Raw genomic sequence first — 12867 nt, 5'->3', positions numbered from 1 at the left:
GAGGGCTCTACCCACGTTTGTTACAAGCATGCTTGTGGCTAAAGAGGCCAATACGAGATAGGCACGTCCGGTTGCAAAAGGCACAGCAGAAAGACTCCTTAGGTGGTATATTCTGCAAGGCACGATTCTTTCTGCGTTGTCTTTTCTCCTCAAGAGTGATCCTGCGTGCTTTCTCAAAAGCATCAGCAGCGTTATAGATAGTGTGTCTCCAGACCTCCCGATTGGAGGCCAGAGCAGACCAGTTATGTTGATCAATATGGCCAAGGCCGAGATGTTGTTTCAGGGAGTCCTTGTATCTCCTCTTCGGGGCTCAGAAGTAGCTCTGCAGCGTTTAACATCCTGCTTTGCAGACACTGCCGAGTTTTTTGGGCTGGAAGTCAGCTTAAAGAAGACAGAAGTTCTCTATCAACCTGCACCTCAGGAAGTCTTCCACCATCCCCATATCACCATTGGCGAATCGGAGCTCAAATCAGTCCAGCAGTTTAATTACCTAGGTAGCCTCATCTCCTTGGACGGTAAGATTGATGGAGAGATAGACAACAGGTTAGCGAAGGCATATAGTGCCTTTGGAAGGCTTTATAAAAGAGTTTGGCATAATAAACACTTGAAGAAAAGTACAAAGATCAGTGTCTACAGAGCCATTGTGCTGTCTACTGTTTTATATGGATCCGAATCATGGGTCATCTACCGCCACCACCTGCGTCTCCTAGAACGCTTCCATCAACGCTGCCTCTGTACAATCTTAAACATTCACTGGTCAGATTATGTGACTAACACATCTGTTCTAGAACAAGCAGCAGTCACAAGTATTGAGGCCATGTTGCTGAGAACACAGCTGTGTTGGGCAGGACAGGTCTCAAGGATGAAGGACCATCGCCTCCCTAAGATCTTGCTTTATGGTGAACTTGCCACCGGCTGCCACAAGAGAGGATAATCACACAGTCATGTGGTTATATGGCTATTTTTGATGTCTATGCCTAAGCTAGTCACCATAAGCTCTCCTTATACCCACAACAGAAACATAGGCACCCGCAGAGACAGCGTATCTCAGGTACTTTAAACATATAAAAGAAGATGCAATGAACCCTGTTGTAGGACAGTGCCTGTTTTCCTCCATTGATTAGAGAGAGAGTATAGAGAATTGCATGAGATGCAGAAATTAGCATAGCTGACATCTATATTTGGTCACAGCAATCCTGCTCAAAGTTCTTGATGTAACTCCAGTTTGCTTTAGATACCCTTCTGTCATGGTTTGAAAAAGCCTAAATCCAATTCTGATTCCTAGCCCCCCTCCCACATCTCAACCCCATGTGAGATGGGTTTTCCAGACAAAAACACGAGACTCAATATGGGGGGAAAGGAATATATTACAATGACTATACACACAAATAAATACTATAATACACTGCATACAATCTTAACTCTATATCTATCTCTACCATGACAGTAATATTTACAATGGGCCAAATCTCTTCTCCCTCCAAATAAAAGTCCAGGAGAGAAGAAGAAGAAAAGACCCCTTCCAGTCTCTGAGCAGCAGGTCTTCCTCTCTAGGCAGCAGGCTCTCTTCTTCTCTTCCACCAGAAACAGTTGCTGGCTCTCTGCCAGCACACACGAGGGAGGTTTCCAAGTCTCTCTCGGCCCCTGTCTCCAAACAAGGGGTCTTTCCATGGGCTGCGTAACCCCAGACACGGCCGCTACACCATGGTCATATCACGAAGCACCGGGGTCTTCATGACGGTCTGGTATCCTCAGGGGAAATCAAGCCCCTGTGCAGAGCTCCCATGCTCTGACTCAAAGATGGCTGCCAGCTTCTCTGAAGCCTGGCAGCAGTGGGGGGGGGCAAGGTCACCCCACACACACACATTCCTTCGGCCGTCCTGGCTTATCTCTCAGGAGGCCATGAGCTTCCTAGCTCCTCTCAGCAGTGCATACTGCACTTTAGGACTCCTCTCAGTCCACCACCCCCTCCTCTTTCTCGGAGGGGTCTCTAGCGAGTTTGGGGGGTTTGGTTATCCAGTTCTTACCCCCGGAACTCTGTCTGTGCCGTGGTCTCGATTCTCTTTCTGCTGCTGCTTTTCCTTTTCTTCAGACAGGTCTGTGTCTGCCTTGGCTGCATACCGGCTTCTGCTGCTTCTTATCTGCTTGGCCTTCTGCCACTGCTCCGGTACGCTGCTGTCTCTGCTGCTGCTCCCAGCGTCTCCCACTGCTCCTACCGGGGAGAAACTCCCCCAGCTTCTCAGCCACAGGCACTCAGTCCAGTCTGACACTGTTCTGAGTCCCTGCAGCCCCCCAACCAGGGGCTGGGGGGGCAGAGCCCCCTAAGGGGCCGGAGCCCCAGCTCCTTGTGGCTCACCACAACATGGCCACCTCTTCTTCCAACAACAAGTACCACTGCTTCTTTTCCGGTCTCCAGAGATATGTTTATATTTTGCAGGAGCACTGATTGGGTCAAGCCCCAAGGGTCACCACCCCCTGGGGGTTACCACTTTCCTAGTTTCAGGGGGAAAACCTGGCTCAAACCACTACACCTTCCATCCCTGATTGTTACACAGGCAAATTATGCTGTCAGCATGCCATGTGCTGTGATATACTGAAGCTCAGGTTGAGCCACTTCCATTTTTAAGTAGCTTTGCAAGGTCCCAAGTTCAGTTAAAATGCACGAGTCAGAGTCATTACATAGCTGGAATGGACCTGATTTACCTGTCAGAACCAGCTCCACTGAATCCAGCTTGGTTACAGAGAGGTGAAAGAAAAAATATAGGAGAACACAAACAAGTCTTACTACTCGATGAAATGTTTCAGTGTTGCTAAATATGACTTAATCTGAAATACAGATCTAGAGAAGAAATTAATGAAGACATATTCAATGAATGGAGAGAGAAGGAAAAACATCACACTGTATTGAAAGTATCCAGCTTAAAAGGAAGTTCAAATACTACAAACACCTTGTAAAAATAAACTCCTTGCACTTAAAGTGAAAATAGGCATGTCATTAAGGACATGCATTTAAACACTTTGTAGTTGAGATACTAAAATTTTAAGCTACAAGATTCTGATCTGTATTCATCTTTGTGGAAAAAGCTGAGATCACTGAAACTATTTGAAAGTTAAAGTGCAGAAGTGAATCTGAAACATGTTTTGATAGGAAAACTATCTCTCAGCTGTGTTGCATTAACAGCAAATGCATAGTTAAATTTTCAGGTAATTAGAGCAGTACTAAGTAAGGAGTTTACAACACAAACAATCAGAGTGACATAACCCTCCCAATCTCAGAACTGTGGAACACGTTTCAAAGTCATAGGAATGTGCCTAGTGGCTTCCACAAGTGTTGGGCCAGATTGGTAAACACCTTAATTTATACAGTCAGTGGGATCACCACACATTTAAAAATATTTCTGCACACCAATTTCCCCATTTTATCATCTCTCTTGATGGATGGTTCTAAAGGTTCCCACTCTGACCATCTTAGGTCTCTTACTTGGGTCTTGCAAGTGCTCTTTTCCATGAATTGTATTGGAAGCACGGATGGACAGCTTTAGACAGAAGGTGGCCTAGCACACCTCCTTCTCTCCTCAACTTTCTCCTTACAGTAATCATGAGATCTCACCCAGGCGCTCCTAGGAGTGGGATGACTACAATTCCTAGTCCCTTGAGCATCCCTCAGAAGGACTGGGAGTCAAATACACAAGAGGCAGTCACAAGAAATCACATTCCAAGTCCACGCTGTCCAACAGTTCAATCTGCAGCTACAGCCTGAGGGAAGCATACAGAACTGTCACCTGACTCCAGGTCCTGCTAAGAACCTCCACTGCCTCAGTCAGAATGCCTAAAAGCTCATTATTACCTGTGAGCTGATAGGGACTTCCTGGTCCAGAAGAGCTTTCTGGTGAGTTGGGATAGCTGATGCTGTTAGGTGACTGGGAAAACATGTGGCTGGGTGATGACGGAAAAGGGGTGCATGGAGGATGCTGGAAAGAATCAGGATAGGTGGCATTGTGCGGCATCAGTGGCTCACTGTGCAGAGAAGTGTTTCGAAACTTGGCAAGGAGGCTGAGGTGAGGGTTAAACTCACTGTGTCTTGGAACGAGTACAGGAGGCAGGACTGAAAATAAAAACAACAACAAGAAATAAAATGGTTAAAACTGCATTCTTGAAAGTATATCTCTTTGTAAGTTAAAAAGAGGCATATTCCATGCTGCTCAAATATTGCTATCTATATATAAGTCATTGAAGGGCAACAAATCTGTTCAAAATCAAGAATCAAAAGCTGATTCTTGGGACTTTTTTTCTGCAGATTTGCAGCCAGTTACAGCAGTTCCATATGCAAAATATGGAATCCTGACTTGAGCAAAGTACCAAAAAATTCACAGGTACAGCATGAGCACACAGTCCTCTTACAGAAATGCAAGTGGCACATCTCTCCCTCTCAAAATTATTTATTCTTTCCTTCTTCAAAGACTGACCATGTCAGGAGTTTGCTAAATATTATCACCAGGATGTGCCAAATTCACAGCCACATTTAATAACAACTAATAGTACTCTGCAATACATAACATATTTTACTACCGGTGGGTCACAGATGGGCAAAAGGAAGTACAGACCCGAAGCTAGACACCAGATTTAAAATGTTCTCAGGTACTTGAAAACGCTACCAGCCAGATGGTGAGATCTTTAAAAGGAAATATAAATGGCAATTAAAATATTGCAGCAATATCAATTTAGCTCTTGCAAAATAGTTAGAAAAGATCTAGCATAAAAAGGCATATGTCAATGGTTGATATTTAAGACATGAAAAATGCAGGTCAGAAAACTGAAATCCGAATTAACCAATGTAAAAATTGGTCTAGTAGAAGATACCACCTCTCTTCACTTACATCTCATACTGTCAGTGCTGTTAACACCACTGCTCCTTGGAGAAACCCAAAGTGGATCCAAATTACTCTGGATTCTGACATAAGGAGCAAGAGTAGAACTGGAGTCAAAACACTTTAAAAATCCTGACTAGTGAGTTACCTATAAAGATGAAGTCCCTAGGCTGGAACACAAAGGGGCTTGCTAAGTAGGTCTACATATGAGAGTTCAACCTGAGGCTTTAATTGGGTCCCCCATAGTCCCTGGAGGGAGAACAGCACCTACAGAGGGCAATTCATGTAGCCTTAAGCTGTCCTGCAGATCTAAAAGCCACCAGAAGAGATAAGGAGGCAATTTAAGCTATTGTGACAAGGTTGAATTGTCCCAACAGCAGGGACAATTCAGCAGGCTTGTATTGATTGACCTAGTGTGCAGAGTTCCTCTGGCTTAAAACCCAGCAGCACGTAATCTTTCAGTCTACCCTTAACAGTTTATAGAAACAAATAGCAATGGGCACCCTTGGTCTTAAATGTTGTTGGGAATATATGGTTTGAACATGTTTTAACATACTGCTTGGGCCCAAAAGCTCTGCTTAGGTAAGGCAAATCCTTTTTAGGTAGGTTAGCTAACACCTTTTAATTATAGCAAACTCTCATTTATCCAGCTTAATGAAAGCATGGAATAATTGCTATAAAGTAAGTAATATATAGATAATGCAAAACATGTGCACGACAAGAGGCTGCAGGAACACTCCCCTTGAAATGCACATCAATAGCTCAGAGAGCTGGGGCACTTACTAGTGCCTGGTAACAAGGACAGGTTTACAGCTTCTTGCTTGATGTAGCACTAGGCTGTAGCTGGGGCAGGATTAAACCATGCATCTGCCCACCCACTAGCATATACCATTTGGGAATTTGTCAGTCACTCATGAGATGAAGAACTGAGCCCTAAAACCATACAAAAGATTGGACTGATGTCAGGGAGTTCACTGCATAAATCTTCTTATCTGCCCGGAAACACAGGCACTGAGATACCTATTAAGAGACTGGACATAGACCCTTCTCTGGCCCAGTGCATTTCTAATTAGCTTTTGGCCAGGACAAGGATTCTGCTTGGGAGACTACTTTCTTTCCTTCTGATATGCCCCTATCTGTGGTGTAAAAATTCTGCCACCACTTTCTTAAGTCCTTTGGTAGAGAAAGGTGTTTCTGCTTCTTTACTGCATTTTTAGTTTTATGGATTTCCTACGCTCTCCAGGTAGGATTCATACAGGCAATACAAGTATTCACATCTTATTCACATGGATCTCTTCATAGCTAGTGGAGAGAAACAGACTCTTTTACTGCTAAGTTCATGTGCTATATATTGGGACAAGACCAGTACAACCACTGCAGATGTGTTTTTGGTGAGCTGGATCGTTCCCATCCCACGCTCTTGTGAGTAGCCCCAGGCTGTGAGCTGTTGCTGCTTCTGGAGTTTTCCTCTGCTGCTCCATGAAACTGGTATGATGCTTGCCAGGTCTGTTGCTGCTGAGCCAGCTCTGACCAGCAGCCTTAGAAAATGGGGAGCTAGCAATCCCTTTGCACCCAGTAGAGGTGCTGAGCAAGGGACAGATGTGCTCCAGCAATGTCACGCAGCATTGAGAGGCTGGCACCTCACTGTGGGTACCACATGCTTTCTTCAGCCCTTTGAGAACTTAACATAACTCCTCTCAATGAAAGCTGAGAATCTGGATGTGTGAACAATGCTTGCCAGGGAAAGGCTTTGATTTGCCTTCAGTGAGTCAGCATGCTAGAAGAATTTTCAAGCCTTGAACTTCTTCCCAGCTCTGACCACGGTACTCTTAATTTCTGCTCTACTGTACAGTTTTTGCCACCTCACTAAGTCTTTCCACCGACTGTTCTGTGACTGTCTGGAGGGCTAAAGCCTCTGTGGTGGTGAGGAATTCAGAAATTTTCTTGTTTGTGGCTAAGAATACCCCTCAGGGCCTTGTTCTCCTTGTTCTTTTGGTAACATGCCACTCTCCAGGGCTCAACCACTCTGAAGGAAGTATGATCAGAGGCTCAAAACTGAGTAACTGAGTGTATTTGGACTTGTCTTCCCTCATAAATTACCTGCACTTTCTTCACTCAATGGAGATCCTTTTCTTCTACCTGCTATTGTCTACCAAGAGCCAGAGGTGGATCCTTCCTTCTACGCGTGCTCAAGTGTTGATGATCTTTGTTTAACTGAAGACATATATGGTCATGTCCCAAGTCCTGCTACTGCCTTTCATGCACAGGGCTTTCTCCTCTTCCCTTGAGCTTCAACAGTTCTTGCTGGAAACCTGGCTGTGCCCAGAGCCTCTGACTGCAGAGGCTCACAAGCAAACCACCTGTCTCAGTTTAGTTCCAGGTACAACATCCACACTGCAATTCCTCACACATCAGTCCATCTCCACAGAGTTTACTACTGTTGGAGATCTACCCTCTGGTGAGATCCACCTACTCTCTGTGCCCACAACTATTTCCAAACACCAAACACATGATCAACAGTGAGATAATCGGGTGGACTTCCACCTGGGAGGCTATCACATCTTAGTCCTACTCGGGCTTGATGAAAGCAGTCAGTTAATCTAAGTGAAAAATTTATTTAGGCTCCTGCTGTCTAGAGCAATGGTGCACCCTCAAATTTGCAACATCTACACATGAATGATTTCATATAAAAATAACAGGGTACATGTTTGGGCAGCTTCCAGATTTTTCTGAAACTGAGGCTTCTTCTGACAACAAACAATTCAGATTTCTGACGAGCTCTTCGAAGAAAACAATGAAGTGGGAAGTAGAGCATAACCACCATACCTATCTCCTTCAGACTAGGTGGCCTAACCCCTCTCTGCAGTGGGATGTTGCACAGAGGAAATATTTGCTGCTTTTTTCTAACTGGCACCTGATACTCAGCAGACCTGATCAGAAATCTGCTGGGGACACTGGTAGCAACAATAAAGCTATGCATAGTCTGTGCAGTATTGGTCAGCATAGCCTAAAATGTGGCTGGGCAGCCTGAGGACATAGCAGAGGCAATGAAACCCCTGAATCTTCAACCAGAGCCTAGAGCTGCTCTCTAGTAACAGAGGTGTAGGGACCTGCCAGGCCATTGAAAAAAGGTGAGGCTCTCCCATCTTTGACACAACTCATTCATTCTGGATAAAAGTCAACAGGTCTGGTCATAGAGTGGTTGACTCAGTAAGAAAGACTGCAGTGATGCAAAGTGGTCCGCAGAAGGATGGACATTAAAATGAAAATAATACTGGCATGTAGATTATAAAACGTTTGGCAGCCATTTAGCAGCTGCTGTACTATTCCAGTACTAGTGTTTGTTAGCTGACACTGAACAGATGACAAGACCAGGGTTGAAAACAGCACTGTGCAGTGCTGTCAGCTACTACAGAGGAGCCTCCATTAACTACACAGGAGTTACACCAGAAGAAATGAAAAGACACTTAAGACTGCAGCCTTCAAACAGAAAGATACACAAAATGGGATATTTTATGAGCATCTTCTTGTAGATTACTGAAGAGTTTATTTAGCAAGGCAGGCAATCAGCTTTTTCCACTGAGAACTGTTGACAGCAAGCAGTACTCAGTGTAGCTGTAAAATTTAAAAGTTGTGACAATGTTTACAGCAGTTCAGATACAACTTCACAGCAACAGTTCTGCTGCAGTGGAAGGACTATCAGAGGAGGAAGCAGCCCCTGTTGTTTAACAAATGTTAACAAATGTCTTTCCCTTATTTCATCTGTGTGAAAAGAAGCATCCCACAGTTCACTTATCTGATCCTAATGTCACCTCAGAGTAAAGTTCATGCCAGACAAAGAGTAATCACAGAATAATAAGTATACACTTACCAACCGTATCCATTAGTAAATTAAATTAGTGTGATTTTTGGCAGCAAGGGAGAGCTAGGTTAGACATTAGAAATCATTTTGAACTGTAAGAAGAGCAAAGCAATAGATTCACCTGCCTGGGGAGACTGTAGAGCCTATATCACATGGGATTTTTAGAGCTCATTAGAAAAAGATCCGTCAGGAATGTACCTGGTCATTTCTTTTGGTTTGGTGGTCTGGGCAGAGGAAAACAGGATGACTGCTTGAGATCTCTGCCAGCCCTGCTTTCTAACGTCCTTACAGAAGTCAACACTGAACACTATGAATTTTTAACAGCTGTTTCATTGACATAAAGCCCAATTAAATGACCCTTCAGTGTTTTAGTGCTGGCCAAGTCCAGTCTAAAGAGGATTATTGGGGAAAATTTCAAAGTTTTATGAGAACCTGGGGGATTTATTTCACATAAACTCCCCCTTTAGGTAAGTAAATTCCATTTAAGGCAGGCCACCAGGCATTTTAGGAAGAATCAACTGACCTGGTTTCATATCCACTGCAAAATAGGCCATCTTACTGCAACTCTTATCTTTAAAGGGAGAGCTAGTGTTTCCTCTGGGTTAATGAGTTGATTGTTGATTTTGAGACAATGAGACGTAAATCTTGCCAGGGTGGTAAGCCTGGGCTGGTGCCTAGACTTAATGCAAATGGACACCACAAGGGAAGGATTCTGCACCCACATCCATGGAGAGGAAGCTGCTTTCAGCACCCTGGACAAGATCCGGGCACCCTCGGTGGTCCAATGGGATGCAGACCCCATGGGGCAACAGGCTCCTTACTCCCTCCTTACTCCTGGCTGCCAGAGCTATGATGCCACAGGGCAGGGTAAGACCCAAGATCCTTCCATTAGATGGAGCCTGCCTTTTCACATTTCAGAGCACAACTCGTAGGATGCACCAAGACTAGACCTGCTAGAGCAAGAGCTAATAGAGAGATGTGAATCATTGGCAGATGACATAATTACCTGGGGTTTCCACCCGCCGGTAATGGTAGGGGTTAATGCACACTTCTTTTTGTTTTGAGCCAAACGGGAATTCACAACATTCCAGTGGTTTCAACTCATGGTGAGATTGTAAATCAGGCCAGCGCCACACTCTGCAATATATGACATGGGGAAGCCCCTTGCGGTGAGACACCTGCAGCCGCCCATCCAAGGAACGTGGGATCGTGACACATTTACTGGGCTGACCCGGGCAGCTCAGAGCCCTTTCCAGTTCTTCCATGGCACCCTTTTTCTTCTTTAACTTCTTCACCAAGGAATCGACAGCTTTTTCTGCCCACTTTTCTTCTTCATCTCCTTGTTTCCAGCCCAGCAGCCTCTTCACTGCAGGGCTGGTGAAGGAGAACAAGGAACTGATAGGGGTGCTGGAGTGCATAAGAAGCAGAGATTACAAACAAGCGCCAACAGAAGCACAAATTACTCTCCTGCCTGGCAAGGCTTGCACGGAGTTTCCACAGTATAGCAAGGGACACTTCCTTCAAGGAAAGGTTCTTCCACACATACGTTCTTGTAGTCTTAGGCACTGGTTACAAGTGGTCTGACAGGGTGGGTCTCAGAACTTTCCAAACATCAAGGAACTGCTGATGAAGCCTGGAACAGCAACACAATACATAGTTAGGCTTCACACACTATTTTCATTGTTCCTTCAACAAAATATTTTGAAAGAGAAATTATTCATAATGTGTAGTTAATTTGCAATGGTTTTCTGCTTGTTTTTTGATGTTTATTTTGGGTCCAAGCTTCTCCTCCCCATTATCCTCCCCCCTCCTTTTAGAGTTGGACGATGGAAATCATTAAGCATCCAGCCACTTTAACTCTGTTTAGAGTTTAATGCACCAGGCAAATTGTTGCACGACTAGGGTTATATTTACTAGAAAACAAAATGTAGCTCTCTTTTATATGCTGGTATCTGTGGGTTCAGCTCAAGCATCTTCTATGAAACTAAATCTGTAATATCAAATTTTATGGAAGCAATGAGTAGAATATTGTACTGATTTCAACTCCCTCTCTGCCACTCCACTCTCACAGTGTACTGTCAAGAGCTGTACAATATTAACTGCAAAACTAATTTAAAATGACTACTCTCAGGTTTCATTTAGGGCCTTTCAAAGATTTATTAGTATTCTCTAAGCTTATTTATATTTTCTCACATGGAAGAGAAAAACCTTGTTTGTCTAGACAGTCTGTTTCTCTCTCTTCAACAATTCACAGCTTTCTGGATCCAAATCACATACTTTTGGACACAGTTTGTGCTGGATGGATCCACGGTTATTTTTGCTAGGAGTTGCTACATCTGACAAAGTCCAACAGAAAGAGTTTAGTTCTTGAGGGTTTTTACTTTTTTTCCTTCATGTAGCTGGAGCCAGTCTAATTTTACCTGTAAATGACATATTTCCATTGACTGGAACTCTGAGGAAAGATGTCTTCGTATGTGAAGCTATTTATTGCTTTAAATAAACTTCATGGACCCCCTGTGCATAGGTAGTCCAAAGGTCTGAACTATATATACAGAAGACACTTAAAACAGGAGATGGGAGCAGCTTCTAAATGGATGCTTCTAGAAAAGTAGCTCCATGACTGCCCTGGTCCACTCTGTGGACCTTTCCCTCCATCCAGTAAAGGCCTGCTCATAGTCCTCAGCACTACTTATATGCAGCCACTGAGGAGACAGACGTCGCCCAGTCCGGGGAGTAGCAGAGCTTCACAAACCATATTATTCTGCAATTTCCTTAAATGTACAGTTCTTGTAAGAGTTCAAAGGGCACCTGGGAACACCATGTGCAGGTATGACACATTGATACAGGACACCAATCCTGAAGATTTGGCATAGTCTGATACCCTTGGCACCATACAGCTCTGGAGCATGCTGCAGAGTAAGCACATGCAGCCCAGGGCATCAGAGCCTCTTAGACAACCTGAGGACCAAGGATTGCCTGAAGCTGTTTTTTCTACCAGTTCTTCTGTTCCCATGCCCATCCCTCTGCCCCACTGCACTACCCTTTAAGACGCCAAGCACTCTAAGAAATGCAGGTACACAGACAGATAACAAGCTCTTTCCCTTCTTCCACAACAGCGGCAATGGTAAAGCGGGGGCTCAAATGCCCAAAAGCCTTCTACTGCACTAGGAAGACGGAAGCAGCATAAAAGCAACACCTTGGCATGCCACAAACCCCATCAGTAGTTGCTATTCCCCAAGACATTAATATTCCAAGAACCAGTGAACAGGAGACTGCATGAAAGTATGCACAGAAGGACTACAAAACTGAAAGGCAGAGCAGGCCCACCTTGCTTCAGGCACCTACCACAGCATTGAGCTGTGGCTTATGCAATTTCTACGTTATCAATCTATGTGTGTGTCCATTTGTTCTCAATTATCAAGAGAGGTTCCTGACAGAGCACAGCAGAAACTCCCTCACTTATGCCATTCATCAGTCAACGATCAATTGATTCCACAGAACTGCCCGAAGTTGTCCCTTCACAGCAAGAGAAACTTCATATTCCAGATTTTTTTCCTGCTCTGTATTAGGGAAAGTCCAATGACCTGGAGTATTTAACTGGACACTTAATAATGCTTCTTAGTAAAAACCAAAGTCTATTCCAAACACTTAGAGGGTACATGTGAGAATGAAGTAAATTCAGAATGATTTATCACAGGAAAAAACCCTCAAGCTGCTTGTAAAACATAATGTGGATAAAACTTAGGCAGGCAGGCTCCAGCCTTTGCAGGAGCAGGCTCAGCCTACAGAGGCTACAGCATCAGCCACATCTCAACATCCTGTGCAGTGCAGGCGTCTGTCCCTCACTGCCCCAACGAGAATCTCTGGAGGATTCACCACCACACTACTGTCACTGCTTGGCAGCACCAAACCCCATCCTCACGTAGAAAATGAATCAATGCTGGGATCGCTGTGGATCAGCCCTGAAAGCAGCAACAGGAAGCAAGGAAAGCCTGGGATGAAAGCCCACTGGACCAGCAGCAGTGAAGTCTCTGCTCCAGGCTGAGAGGGAAAATGGCTCACACTTCTTATCTGAGGGGGTCTCCCGGGCATTGGCATGTGTAAACAACTGCTTCTGATAAGTTAACGCAACATTAC

General features: G+C 44.5%; 1 protein-coding gene across 3 annotated transcripts in view; it reads right to left on the bottom strand.

The window, feature by feature from the left end:
- Positions 1-12867, bottom strand: part of SMAD9 (SMAD family member 9) — a 40844-nt gene that overhangs the window by 16771 nt on the left and 11206 nt on the right. For 2 of the 3 annotated variants that reach the window (XM_027677726.1, XM_027677728.1), the window contains exons 2-3: positions 9737-10363; positions 3848-4105 (exon numbers count right to left, since the gene is read on the bottom strand). In XM_027677726.1, the coding sequence (XP_027533527.1) occupies positions 3848-4105; positions 9737-10148 (670 nt within the window). In that variant the 5' untranslated portion in view covers positions 10149-10363. Of the gene's footprint in view, positions 1-3847; positions 4106-9736; positions 10364-10923; positions 11045-12867 lie in introns of those variants that run through there. The other variant, XM_027677727.1, reaches the window with a different exon arrangement.

Source organism: Neopelma chrysocephalum, unplaced genomic scaffold (genome assembly GCF_003984885.1).
Source record: "Neopelma chrysocephalum unplaced genomic scaffold, ASM398488v2 Primary Assembly neopelma1_43, whole genome shotgun sequence".
Classification (NCBI taxonomy): domain Eukaryota; kingdom Metazoa; phylum Chordata; class Aves; order Passeriformes; family Pipridae; genus Neopelma; species Neopelma chrysocephalum.
Note: the sequence above shows the minus strand (reverse complement) of the source record. Positions and strands in the feature narration are given on the sequence as shown.